The 13,568-nt window shown below is 51.4% G+C and overlaps 1 protein-coding gene across 9 annotated transcripts in view; it reads right to left on the bottom strand.

The window, feature by feature from the left end:
* Positions 1-12,917, bottom strand: part of SGSM2 (small G protein signaling modulator 2) — a 47,184-nt gene extending 34,267 nt beyond the window's left edge. For 8 of the 9 annotated variants that reach the window (XM_054535303.2, XM_054535305.2, XM_063717944.1 and 5 more), the window contains exons 1-2: positions 12,679-12,843; positions 6,305-6,380 (exon numbers count right to left, since the gene is read on the bottom strand). In XM_054535303.2, coding sequence (XP_054391278.2) covers positions 6,305-6,380; positions 12,679-12,735 — 133 coding nt within the window. In that variant the 5' untranslated portion in view covers positions 12,736-12,843. 9 annotated transcript variants of the gene reach the window in all.
* Between the last annotated feature and the right edge of the window lie 651 nt (positions 12,918-13,568).

The following is a 13,568-nucleotide window of genomic DNA, read 5'->3' as shown; positions in this document are numbered from 1 at the left end:
AGACCAATCTTGGCAACATAGCAAGACCTCATCTGGAAAAAAAAGAAAAGAAAAAGAAAAAGAAAAAAGTAATAAAGAAACGAAAAAAAAGAAAAGGAAATACCATGGAGGCAGACACTCCTAGATCTGAGCCAGAGGGGACAGCAGGCCCAGAGACACGATGGGTTGATGTCTAAATTACCCCAGATCCCTGATGGCAACAGAATAACTGTGCCCTCTCTAAGTACATGCATGACTATTTCAGAGGCAGAGTTCAAGAGTGAAACGTAGGACAATTTGCTGTTTCACTCTGACCTTGAGTGCTCTGCCCACAAAAGCACGTTAAAAGCACCTTCCCCTGGCCGGGCGCGGTGGCTCATGTCTGTAATCCCAGCACTTTCAGAGGCCAAGGCGGGCGGATCACAAGGTCAGGAGATCAAGACCATCCTGGCTAACATGGTGAAACCCCGTCTCTGCTAAAAATACAAAAAATTAGCCGGGCGTGGTGGCGGGCACCTGTAGTCCCAGCTACTAAGGAGGCTGAGGGGGGAGAATGGCGAGAACCCGCGAGGCAGAGCTTGCAGTGAGCCAAGATCGCGCCACTGCACTCCAGCCTGGGCGATGGAATGAGACTCCGTCTCAAAAAAAAAAAAAAAAAGAAGAAACAAAAGCACCTTCCCCTCCAGGGGAGGGGGCGACAGGAGATACCAGCCTATACTTTAATTCAACAGTAAGTCTTTATATTAAAGTGAAAAAAAATCCAAAAACCATATTATAGAGAAAAATGTAAACTTGACGTGATGTTTTAAGATAAAAAGGATAAAAGGATATATCAAAGACCTCTCCCCAACAGTGGTAGTTTTTGGGTTTTGTTTAAAAAAAAAAAAAAAATGAGGCCGGGTGTGATGGCTCACACCTGTAATCCCAGCACTTTGGGAGGCCAAGGTGGGCAGATCACCTGAGGTCAGGAGTTCGAGACCAGCCTGGCCAACATGGTGAAACCCCCGTCTCTACTAAAAATACAAAAATTAGCTGGGTGTGGTGGCGGGCGCCTGTAATCCCAGCTACTCAGGAGGCTGACGCAGGAGAACTGCTCGAACCTGAGAGGCGGAGGTTGCAGTGAGCTGAGAGATAGCACCACGGAACTCCAGCCTGGGCACTAGAGTGAGACTCTGTCTCTAAATAAATAAACAAACAAACAAACAAACAAACAAACTAGACAGGGTCTCTCTCTGTCTGTTGCCCAGGCTGGAGGACAGTGGTGCAATCATAGCTTGCTGCAGCCTCAACCTCCCGGGCTCAAGTGATCCTCCTACCTCAGCCTCTGGAGTAGCTGGGACTACAGGCGTGCACCACCATGCCCAGCGAGTTATTTATTTTTCTGTAGAGACTGCATCTTGTAATATTCCCCAGGCTGGTCTCACGCTTCTGGTCTCAAGGGATCCTCCCGCCTCAGCCTCCCAGAGCACTGGGATTACAGGTGTGAGTCACCATGCCTGGCCCCATAGTGGTAGTTTTAAGTCCATTCTCCAAGCGCCACCCTCCACTGGCACGGAGGTGGCAGTTACATAGGTTCTGATCCTCGGGCCTGGGAACAGCACACAGAGAACCCCACCCACCCCACCGCCGCCACCAGACTGGTTTGCTAGCGAAAACTTCCACACAAGGAAAGTTTCTACTCGCAGGGGCCTACTGCATACCCAGCTTCTGGACAGACAGATTTACGAACAACCACAGCAAACACTCAACAAAGCAATTTTCTAGCCAGTCCTAGGAGTCTCGCCCCTCCTGTTGGGTAACAGGAATGGGGATCTGGCTGCAAACTTTCCCGGGTTTGCCCATGGTCAGGTCTTGACACAGTGATTCTTCAGGAAGGCTCTCCAGGAAGGCTCTGTGTTTTCTGTTTAAATGTCTGCATTCTAAGAAGCTCAGAGAAGCTCGTATTGCCTAGGCCTGGCTCTCCTCAGTCACCCCCTAACCCTCCTCTGCCAAGAACCATGGGTCAGTGTGGAGTTGAGGGGCCCAGTACACAAGGGTCCCTTGAAACTAGGGACCATGGTGTCGCTGGGCTGGTAATCCAGTCTCCACAGACTTCACTCTGCTCTTGACCTCTCAGTTCGTTCTCTATATTCCCATTTCTCCCACAACAAAGCTGAATTCCCGACGTGGCTAGGGCAGTAGCAAGGCATAGTTTAAGTCTGGATCAACTTCAGACTAAAAATGCATTTCAGAGCATTTTTCCAGGGACTGAGGGAGACTGGCACATCAGAATCTCCAAAAAGGCAGAGAGTGGTGGTGTTTTTGATCCATACCTCGCTAGTCTTCCCTCCCCCTCCCCCGCGAGAGTCTCTCGTAATTCCACCATGCAATGCAAGGAACCCGCTTTGCAGGCAGAGGAAAAAGGTTGATAATCAATGCTTTCAACGAGCCTCAGTTTCAGCCCAAATTGGGATTTATCTCACTACTGAGCACCAATTTTGACAAAGCATAAGGATTCCTCTGTCCGTGGGCCCTGAGATACCCTGGCCTGACTTAGCCCCATACTGTTGGAACCTCTCCTGCTCCTGTTCTCCATGACTGTACCGAACCCAAAACAGAGGCTGCATGCTGGCAGAGGCTGGCAGATGTCTTTTGTGTGGCCCACACAATTTTTTTAAAATGGGAATTAGCTGTCAGTATTTAAAAAGTAGGAAATTTCTTTTTTTTTTTTGAGACGGAGTCTTGCTCTGCAGCCCAGGCTGGAGTGCAGCAGCGCGATCTTGGCTCACTGCAAGCTCTGCCTCCCGGGTTCACGCCATTCTCCTGCCTCAGCCTCCCGAGCAGCTGGGACTACAGGCGCCCGCCACCACGCCCGGCTAATTTTTTGTATTTTTCGTAGAGATGGGGTTTCACCGTGTTAGCCAGGATAGTCTCGATCTCCTGACCTTGTGATCCGCCGGTCTCGGCCTCCCAAAGCGCTGGGATTACAGGCATGAGTCACCGCGCCCGGCCTTTTTTTTTTTTTGAGACGGAATTTCACTCTTGTTGCCCAGGCTGGAGATCTTGGCTCACTGCAACCTCCACCTCCTGGGTTGAAGCAATTCTTCTGCCTCAGCCTCCCAAGTAGCTGGGATTACAGGTATGTGCCACCATGCCCGGCTAATTTTTCTTATTTTTAGTAAAGACAGGGTTTTGCCATGTTGGCCAGGCTGGTCTTGAACTCCTGACCTTAAGTGATCCACTCGCCTCGCCTCCCAAAGTGGTGGGACAGATGTGAGCCACCCTGGCCAAAAATAGGAAATTTCATATAAAAACCCAGACTTCTGGCTTCAAGTAAGATGAAAATAAAACAGAGGCCATGGGAAGCCTGGGCCCAAATTCCTGCAAGAGCCAAAATAACGGCTGCCCGTCTTCACACAGGGCAAGTGCCGGCTGGGTCGCCTCAGTCTCCGCCGCTGCCTCACATCCCGCTAGCTTCCCCTGTAGTCATTTTTTGTCTGGCCCTGTAAGCACTGAATTTCGTAGTGGTGGCACTAAGGCACCTCCTGAGGACTGACAGCATGGGGCTCCTCTTGCTCCTGGGTGGTTTAGAAGCCTGGAGACTCGAGGGCCTTGTTCTAGTCCAGCTACTGAAACTGACTGAAAGGAGAAAAACCATTCCTTTGGAGTACGATATCCTTGCCTCCTGGAAAGAGCCCTCAAAGTAGGGTCCCCAGACCTATTAGAAACTCCAGGGTTGGGACCCAGAAATCTGTGTTTTACCAAGCCCTTCAGGTGACTCTGATGCATGCTAAAATGTGAGAATTACTATCCTGGGAAACTAAAAATATGCAGATTCTTGACCCCTGAAGATCCTGATTTTGGAGGTCTGCAAATGGGGCCAAAGAGGATTTCAAACGCTTCCAAGTTGATTTGGACTTGCAGCCAGATTTGAGAGCTACTGCACCTGAGGACTCATCTTTTCCCAGCCCCAGGCCAGTGTCCTCGGCTCCAGACCCGCCTCCCATCATCCTTCAGTCACTCACTCACCACATAAAGAGAAAGCCCTACTACTCTCCAAGGGCTCGTGGACTGACTGGAGGAGAGCTGACAGCTTCTTCTCACGCTAATGGCCTGAATGTGAGACGTCCACAGCCTCCTCCTGCCTCATGCCCCTTTTCCCTCCTTCTCCCAGGGCTACCCACACACGGCACCCATGCACAAGCTGTCTGCACCGTTTTATTCTGTTTTCTCTAGTGTGTGCGCTTTGATGAAGCCCAGCACCAAGCCACGCATAACTGGGCTGCCAGCACAGCCCTTCTGGTGACAACAGACACTGGTGAATGTCAAGAGAACATAGCACAGGAGGAAAGGAAGAGAATTCTAATACTTTTTTTTTTTTGAGATGGAGTCTTGCTCTGTCACCCAGGCTGGAGTGCAGTGGCGCGATCTCGGCTCACTGCAAGCTCCACCTCCCGGGTTCACGCCATTCTCCTGCCTCAGCCTCCTGAGTAGCTGGGACTACAGGCGCCCACCACCACGCCCGGCTAATTTTTTGTATTTTTAGTAGAGACGGGGTTTCACCGTGTTAGCCAGGATAGTCTCGATCTCCTGACCTCGTGATCCGCCCACCTCGGCCTCCCAAAGTGCTGGGATTACAGGCGCTTGCCACCACGCCCTGCTAATTTTTATATTTTTAGTAGAGATGGGGTCTCACCAAGTTGGGCAGGCTGGTCTCGAACTCCTGACCTCAGGTGATCCGCCCGCCTCGCCTCCCAAAGTGCTGGGATTACAGGCATAAGCCACTGTGCCTGGCCGAGAATTCTAATACTCTTCAAAGTTGCTTATCATAATACTGGCATGCTTTTTTTCCCAGAGCATAGGTTCTGCTGAGAAAAACTGAGGTCAGGCTGTGTCTTGTAAACCTGGGAATCATTTTTCCATCATCTCAAAGAACTGGGAAAACCTTCCCAAACGGACATGGTGTGAACTCAAGTACTACAAACCTACCTTCAGCCTCAACAGCCAAAGGAGGAGAGACGAACATTCTTTGAGTGCTTACAATGCTACCAACAAATGAACATTTACACACATCATCTCAATCCCCACGAAAATTCCTTGAGGTGGGAATCATCAGCCTGTTTTTAGAGGAGCAAACTGAGGGTAAGAGAAGTTAAGAACTTGTCCAGGATGACTTAAAAGGCAGGATGCCAGGATTCAAACCCCTGTGTGTTACTCAGACTCTGCTCAGAGGCTGCCTCTCCCTGACTGCCCTCCCACATCTGTTTTTTCTTCCTAGCTCTTATCACGTGCTAAGTTATTGGATGACATATTTACTTGTGCATTTGTTTCCTGTCTGTCTCCCCAACAGAACGTAAGACTCTGTCCATCTTGTCACTGCCATTTCCTTGCACGGTGAACAGTGTTTGGCACCTGGTGAGCCCTTGGTGGGGATCTGCTGCTGGATAAGGGGAAGGGCAGCTCTATCTGCTGCGCCTCACTGCCGTCCAAAAGCATCCCTTCCCTTACCTGTTCTTTCATTCTTTTCCCTCCCCAAACCCCAAAACCAATCTCAGAGGCCAAGGAATACAACACAGAGAAAGTGAATGGTTCCCTGTCCCTTCAGATGGGGGATTGAGAGGAAGCTTAAATTCCTAGAAATCCAAGAAGAGTCTGTTTGTAGGGATAGGCTTGCTCCTACAAAGCAAAAGTCTTCACGCTGAGGAGGCAGAAATGGTTTATAAGCGACTCTCTCCTTTCTGGGGCTGGAAGGCTTGGCCACACTGAGAAGGAGGTGATGAGAGAGTCCTTTCTGAGGCTGGAAGCCTTGGCCACCCCTCCTAGCCCATGCTCAGGCTCTTTTGCATCCAGTCAAGTGCTTGGGGTTAGGATGATGGAGCAACACAGGTGGGATGAAACAGAAAGGGAAAGTGGCACAGAGCATCCAAAAGCACAAACCCCTCCCCGAAGTCAAAATCAAAATCAATCAGAGCACTGGTTCCTGAACTCAAAGGACCTAGGGCAGAGGTTCTCAAAGTGGGGTCCCCAGACCTACTAGAATTAGAAACTCCAGGGTTGAGACCAGAAATCTGTGTTTTACCAAGCCCTTCAGGTGACTCTGATGCATGCTAAAATGTGAGAATTACTATCCTGGGAAACTAAAAATATGCAGATTCTTGACCCCTGAAGATCCTGATTTAGCAGGTCTGCAAATGGGGCCAAAGAGGATTTCAACAGCTTCCAAGTTGATTTGGACTTGCAGCCAGATTTGAGAGCTACTGCACCTGAGGACTCATCTTTTCCCGGCCCCAGGCCAGTATCCTCGGCTCTAGACCTGCCTCCCATCATCCTTCAGTCACTCACTCACCACATAAAGCAATGATGTGGCTGCTGTCTTCATGCACGAACTTCCTGGTGACCGCCTCCTCCATGATTTGCTTCACCTGCGGACACATGGACAGCATCACTGCTTTTATTATTATTTTTCCTTATCAAAGACCTCTGGGCAAATAAATAGTTTGGTTCCGCCCTTCTGGTCTGAAGGGCACTTTCAGACACTTGCAGAGATGAGAGGGATGAAAGGTGTGGGGAAGCAAAGTTTCTTCAGCACAGTCTGATTCGAGTCTTTTGGAGAGGAAACCAGGGAAAGAGATGCCAAAAACCCATCAAACAATCAGTGCATGTTCCAGCCCAGGTGGAAGTGCCCTGCCTTGGAGAACAGGAATAGGATGCTGTTTGCTCATCTGTTCTTAGCTGACAAAGGGCTTCTAGGCAGACATACTGTCCTTTAGAGACAAACCATCACGGTACAGCCTGCAGATAAACAACCTGCCCCTCCTCCTTTTCTCCCTATTCTCCAAGGTTAGGGGTAGGTCTCATACCTCAGGGACACCCTCTACATGCTCAAAAGCCCAGCCTTCTTTCCATCTAGGGTCTAAAACTCTGATGTTTGGGGTTCCCACCTGGATGTAAAAGTTCCCAAATACCTTGTAAGGTAAACAGTCATTTCTTTTTTTTTGAGACGGAGTCTCGCTCTGTTGCCCAGGCTGGAGCGCAGTGGTGCAATCTCGGCTCACTGCAGCCTCTGCCTCCCGGGTTCAAGCGATTCTCCTGCCTCAGCCTCCCGAGTAGCTGGGACAACAGGTGCATGCCACCACGCCCTGCTAATTTTTGTATTTTTAGTAAAGATGGGGTTTCACCATATTGGTCAGGCTGGTCTTGAACTCCTGACCTCAGGTGATCCACCCGCCTCGGCCTCCCAAAGTGCTGGGATTACAGGCGTAAGCCACTGTGCCCAGTCGGTCATTTCTTTCTTTAAGAAAGTGCTTAAAAAGAAACCTTTTTAATTGATGTGCAGTAAACATATAAAAGAACTTATATCACAATTACACAGCGTGGTGAATTTTCACAAACTGAACACTCTTGTGAAATCAGCAACTAGAGCAAGAAACAGAACATGTGACCAACACCCTGGCCTCATCACCTTCCCTTCTAGTCACTATTCCCCCTAAGGGTACCCACTCTCCTGATTCCAACACGACAGTTTTGTGGGTTTTTATACTTTTTTTGTTTGTTTGTTTTTGAGATGGAGTTTCGCTCTTTTGCCCAGGCTGGAGTGAAGTGGTGCGTTCTCAGCTCACTGCAACCTCCAACTCCCGGGTTCAAGAGATTCTCCTGCCTCAGCCTCCAGAGTAGCCGGGATTACAGGCATGCACCACCACACCTGGCTGTTTGTTTGTTTGTTTTGTATTTTTAGTAGAGATGGGGTTTCTCCATGTTGGCCAGGCTGGTATTGAACTCCTGACCTCAGGTGATCCACCCGCGTTGGCCTCCCAAAGTGCTGGGATTACAGGTATGAGCCACCACACCCGGCCTGGGTTTTTATACTTTTTATAAGTGGAATCACTCAGTGTGTAGTGTTTTCTGACTAGTTTCTTTTGCTCACCTGTGTCATTCTGAAATTTGTTCATGTTGTATATAGTTGTAGATTGTTCATTCTCCGTGCATGTTGTGTACAGTTGTAAATTGTTCACTCTCCGTGGTGTGAACATACAAACAACAGGCGTTTGGGTGGTTTTCAGTCTGGGGCTGTTATGAATATTGCTGCTATGAACATTGAGGACATGTCTTCTGGTGAACAAATGTTTTGGATTTATGTTTCTAGGCAAGGAATGTCTGATACACACACTTTGCTTTATTAGATATTGCCAAATTGTTCTCCAAAGTTGGTTATACCAGTTTACACTCCCATGTATGAGGTTCTGGTGGTTCCCAACACTCAACCCAAACTCTGTTGATGTCCTGGGGGAACCTGCTAGCAGGCAGTCCTAGTACTGGAGATTATAGAGATTACCTAGTGTATACACCATGGAATACTATGCAGCCATAAAAAATGATAAGTTCATGTCCTTTGTAGGGACATGGATAAAATTGGAAATCATCATTCTCAGTAAACTATTGCAAGGACAAAAAACCAAACACTGCATGTTCTCACTCATAGATGGGAACTGAACCATGAGAACACATGAACACAGGAAGGGGAACATCACACTCTGGGGACTGTTGTGGGGTGGGGGGAGGGGGGAGGGATAGCATTAGGAGATATACCTAATGCTAAATGACGAGTTAATGGGTGCAGCACACCAGCATGGCACATATATACATATGTAACTAACCTGCACATTGTGCACATGTACCCTAAAACTTAAAGTATAATAATAATAAATTAATTAATTAAAAAAAAAGAGATTACTTAGTGTAGAATGTTACACATAAAGTGAGCCTTGGGTAGAGCTAATCTTCCCCATTCTTTAGACAGGAATGTAATGTTCTGATGCTGTCCAGGTTCCCAAGACCCTTAGTCAAGACTGTATAGTTTGGAGGGTGGTAGAACCTCAAAAGCCTGGGGAGGCGGGAAGAAGGACCTGGAGGCCCCTCCCTGCTGGAAACTGCTAATGGTTAGCGCTCAGGTAAAAGGGGATCAGATCAATTAATGCGAATGCACTCTAAGCTGTTAAAAGCTTCCTAGAAGGCTGGGCATGGTGGCTCACGCCTGTAATCCCAACACTTTGGGAGGATCACCTGAGGACCAGGCTGACCAAAATGGTGAAACCCCATCTCTACTAAAAATACAAAAATTAGCCAAGCATGGTGGTGGGTGCCTGTAATCCCAGCTACTCAAGAGGCTGAGGCAGAAGAATCACTTGAACCCGGGAGGCAGAGGTTGCAGTGAGCTGAGATTGCACTCCAGCCTGGGCAACAAGAGTGAAACTCTGTCTCAAAAACAAACAAACAAACAAACAAAACTTCCTAGATTACCTCCCAAGGATGTTAGCATTCAACAGAGGATAATGTCACAACTAAAGACCTGGAGGCATCTGAAGCAGGCTGATGGGGCAGATTTTTGGGTTAGGAGGATCTGCAGATACCCCTAGAATTATACCAGTGGTCCTTTGTGAAAGGCCAGCCTGATCTACCAATATTCCTGTTGTTTTTCCTTGCAGAAGGGACAGGATGTTTCTGCAGAAATTAAACACTGGGCCAGGCGCGGTGGCTCATGACTATAATCCCAGCACTTTGGGAGGCCAAGGTGGGCGGATCACGAGGTCAGGAGATCGAGACCATCCTGGCTAACATGGTGAAACCCCGTCTCTACTAAAAATACAAAAAATTAGCCGGGCGTTGTGGCAGGCGCCTGTAGTCCCAGCTACGCAGAAGGCTGAGGCAGGAGAAAGGCGTGAACCCGGGAGGCGGAGCTTGCAGTGAGCTGAGATGGCACCACTGCACTCCAGCCTGGGCAACAGAGTGAGACTCCATCTCAAAAAAAAAAAAAAAAAGAAATCAAACACTGAAGGAGGAAAGGAGAAACATGAGTTCAGAGCAGGTCAGGAATGATACGTAGCTGTGGCATATTCTGACATTTCTCACATTTTCTTAGGAATCACTTTTGGAGCAGTGTAGTCCAGTTTCTAAGCACTGGTGGAAAAAGTCATCATCCTCTTAAAAAATATTTCCTGGCTGGTCGCAGTGGCTCATGCCTGTAATCCCAGCACCTTGGGAGGCCAAGGCGAGGTCAGGAGATCGAGACTATCATGGCCAACATGGTGAAACCCCATCTCTACTAAAATACAAAAAATTAGCTGGGTGTGGTGGCATGTGCCTGTAGTCCCAGCTACTTGGGAGGCTGAGGCAGGGAAATCGCTTGAACCCAGGAGGTGGAGGTTGCAGTGAGCTGAGATTGCACCACTGCACTCCAGCCTGGCGACAGAGCAAGACTCCGTCTCCAAAAAAAAAAAAAAAAAAAAAAGTATTTCCCATTATCTGTGACTAACCTCCAAAATTGAGCCATACCTATAATCCCAGCATATCCACCTCTAGTGTGGATACAGGTACTTTTCTATTTTGTTTATACTGTTCAAGTCTCTGTCACTAGACTGCTTCCTTTCGGAGGAGAATCAAGATTTCTCTTTTCATTGGGGAGAGCAGAATTCGGCTTAAATGCTGACTTGATACACCCCTGGCCTAAGAAACCCTTTTTTGGCCTCTTCACAGCAAAGACTTAATGAAGCTTCTTCCACAAGCTGGAAAGCTGATGGCTTCAACTACATCTTTACCAAGGGGAGGGGTGGGAACAAACATTATGGGATAGTAGCCAGGCCATGGCTAATGCATGAGAACCATCTAGAGCTTTCCAGGACTTTTTTTTTTTTTTGAGATGGAGTCTTGCTCTGTCGCCCAGGCTGGAGTGCAGTGGCACGATCTGGGCTCAGTGCAAGCTCTGCCTCCTGGGTTCACGCCATTCTCCTGCCTCAGCCTCCCAAGTAGCTGGGACTGCATTCGCCCGCCACCACACCCAGCTAATTTTTTGTAGAGAGAGGTTTCACCGTCTTAGCCAGGATGGTCTCGATCTCCTGACCTCATGATCCGTCTGCCTCAGCCTCCCAAAGAGCTGGGATTACAGGCGTGAGCCACCATGCCCAGCTTTTTTTTGTAGACGGAGACTTGCTCTGTCGCCCAGGCTAGAGTGCAGTGGTTCGATCTTGGCTCGCTGCAACCACGCCTCCTGGGTTCAAGCGATTCTCCTGCCTCAGCCTCCCGAGTAGCTGGGATTACAGGTGCCCATCACTGTGCCTGGCTAATTTTTTTTTTTTTTTTTTTTTTTTTCAGTACAGATGGGGTTTCACCATCTTGGCCAGGCTGGTCTGGAACTCCTGACCTCGTGATCTACCCGCCTCAGCCTCCCAAAGTGCTGGGATTACAGGCGTAAGCCACCGCGCCTGTCCGCTTTCCAGGATGTTATGAGAGCCCAGACTCTTCCCCAACCCTAAAACTCTAATTAGGGCTCAGCTAAGGTAAACTTTTTTTTTTTTTTTTTTTTTGAGACAGAGTCTCACTCTGTCGCCCGGGCTGGAGTGCAGTGGCACAGTCTCGGCTCACTGCAACCTCCACCTCCCAGGTTCCAGCGATTCTCCTGCCTCAGTCTCCCGGGTAGCTGGGATTACAGGCACGCACCACCACCCCTGGCTTATTTTGGTATTTTTAGTAGAGACGGGGTTTCACTGTATTGGCCAGGCTGGTCTCGAACTCCTGAGCTCAGGTGATCTGCCCGCCTAGGCCTCCCAAAGTGCTGGGATTACAGGCGTGAAGAAACTTTCATATATGTGTATATATATATATATGGTAGATAGCATAGAGAGGAAGAAATCTAGACTCATAGAAGTTAAGTAACTCACTCAAGGTCACACAGAACTAGGTCCAGACTATTCCAAAATGTATGCTTTCCAAACACCAGGCCTCGAAGTCTCCAAAATCAGCACATTTATTTACCAAACAGTCACGGAGTGCCTACAGTATGCCAGGCGCTGGATACAAGGCAGTGGGCGAAACAGAGGGTCTCCTGCCCTGGTGGAGTTTACTTACCAGGCAGACAGCAGCCACACAGGCAGGCCGGGGAAGGAGGCCCAATGCATTCTAAGCTGCGCTGCGGGTTGGAGCTCTCCAGCTCTCACATGGGAGTGAGTCATTCACACGGGCACTGCCCCCCACCCGAAATGGAAATGGGCTTTTGGGCAGGGTCAAGGTAAACGGAGTTAGTAGAGGGAAGGACTGCTTCTCTTTCTAAAGTAGGGGGGCTTCCCTCAAAAGGGAAAAACTTCCGAGTGTTAAAAACCATTCCAAACAAGCCCCTGGTCCCTGGGTCAGGAGGTGGGCGTGGAGAGAGAAACGGAGGTGTGCGGCGAACCCCTCCCGCAGCGAGCACTCGGTAGCTGGAGGCACGGCGGACGTCGGACAAGGGGGAGCTCAGCCCACACGACACCCACTTGGGATGTGGGGAAGCTCGACCCGCACGACACCCATCTGCGCCGCGGGAGCCCGCGCGGGGCCCCGCCCCTTCCCCCGGCGGCGCGGGCACTGAATGGGCAGCTCCGGATCCAGCCATCCCCGCCATCCCCGCCACCCCTCCCCCGGCCTCGGGCTCCCAGCGCCGCTGCCGTCACAGGGCGGGGAGCTGCGGGGCTGCGAAGCAAACAAGCCCGGAGCGCCGGCCGGGTCCCCCGGGCAGAGGGGCGCTGCCCTCCCCCATCCCAGAAAGGGGAGGGAGGCGCAGCCCGTCCAGAACCCGACCCGCCCGGCCCAGGTTCGGCCCGGGTGCCCGCGCCGGGGGGTGGGCGCGGACCTTTCTGCCCCCTGGACCGCGCGGGCCAGGGCGCGAGCCCCCCGGGGTTCTTGCCTCGACTTTACCTCCTTCTTCACGTTCCACAGCAGTTTCTCTTTGACTGCGTCCTCTGCGCTGCCCATGGTGTGGCAGGAGGCGGCGCCGAGCGGCCCTCAGAGCCCCCGCACCCTCGCCGCCTCCGCGCCTCTCGGCTCAGCGCCCCACGCGCAAGGCGGAGCCCCCGCCCGCCGCGCTCCCGGCCCGCCGCCGCCGCCGCAGCCACTGCCCGGTGCTCGGCTCCGCAGCCATCTTCCGAGCCCTGCACAGACGTCAGGCGGCAGGCCCAGCCCCTTCCCACAGCCGGAGGGGGGTTGCGCACAGCGACGGGGGATCGGGGCGGGGAGAGGCCGTGCGCGCCTAGGGGCGGCAGACCCGGGCGCGCGCCACGGGGGTCGCTGTCATGGCAACGCACCGGCTCCCGCACGGAGGGCGCGAAGCCGCATTGTGAGCGCTGGCCCTGGAGCCCGCGGCCCCGCAGCTGAGAGCGAGCCTCGGTCCCGCTGAAGGTCCCCTAACTTCTGCCTGCTCCCTCTCCCGACGGGACGGAAAGGGCCGGGGCTCGGGCATGGGGTCCCCTGCGGTCCGAGCCTGCCCACGGCGAAGCCGGTGCAGCCTGGCCCCGTGACCCCTCTGAATCCCCGTCCGGACGTCGCCGTGCAGTTGTGAAGTTTCTGGGAAGATTAGTGGGAGCGCAGCCGCCCGAGCCCGACGGCCGGAGGGTCGCGGCCAGTACCCCTCGCCGGGTCGCCGCGTCCTACAAGGTCCTTCCCGGCCGCTCCGTGGGAGGCGGGGCGCGGGTTGGAGTAACAGGGACGGGCGTGAGCTGGTACGGAAACGGGCAAGGTGAGAGAAGTGTCTTCCACGCGATTCCCAAGCCTCGCTAGGGAATCGAGGGAGAAGAAAGGTTGCTCAGTGA

Source organism: Pongo abelii, chromosome 19 (genome assembly GCF_028885655.2).
Source record: "Pongo abelii isolate AG06213 chromosome 19, NHGRI_mPonAbe1-v2.0_pri, whole genome shotgun sequence".
NCBI classification, from domain to species: Eukaryota; Metazoa; Chordata; class Mammalia; order Primates; family Hominidae; genus Pongo; species Pongo abelii.
The sequence above is the reverse complement of the archived record's forward strand: the minus strand, read 5'-3'. Positions and strand labels throughout refer to the sequence as shown.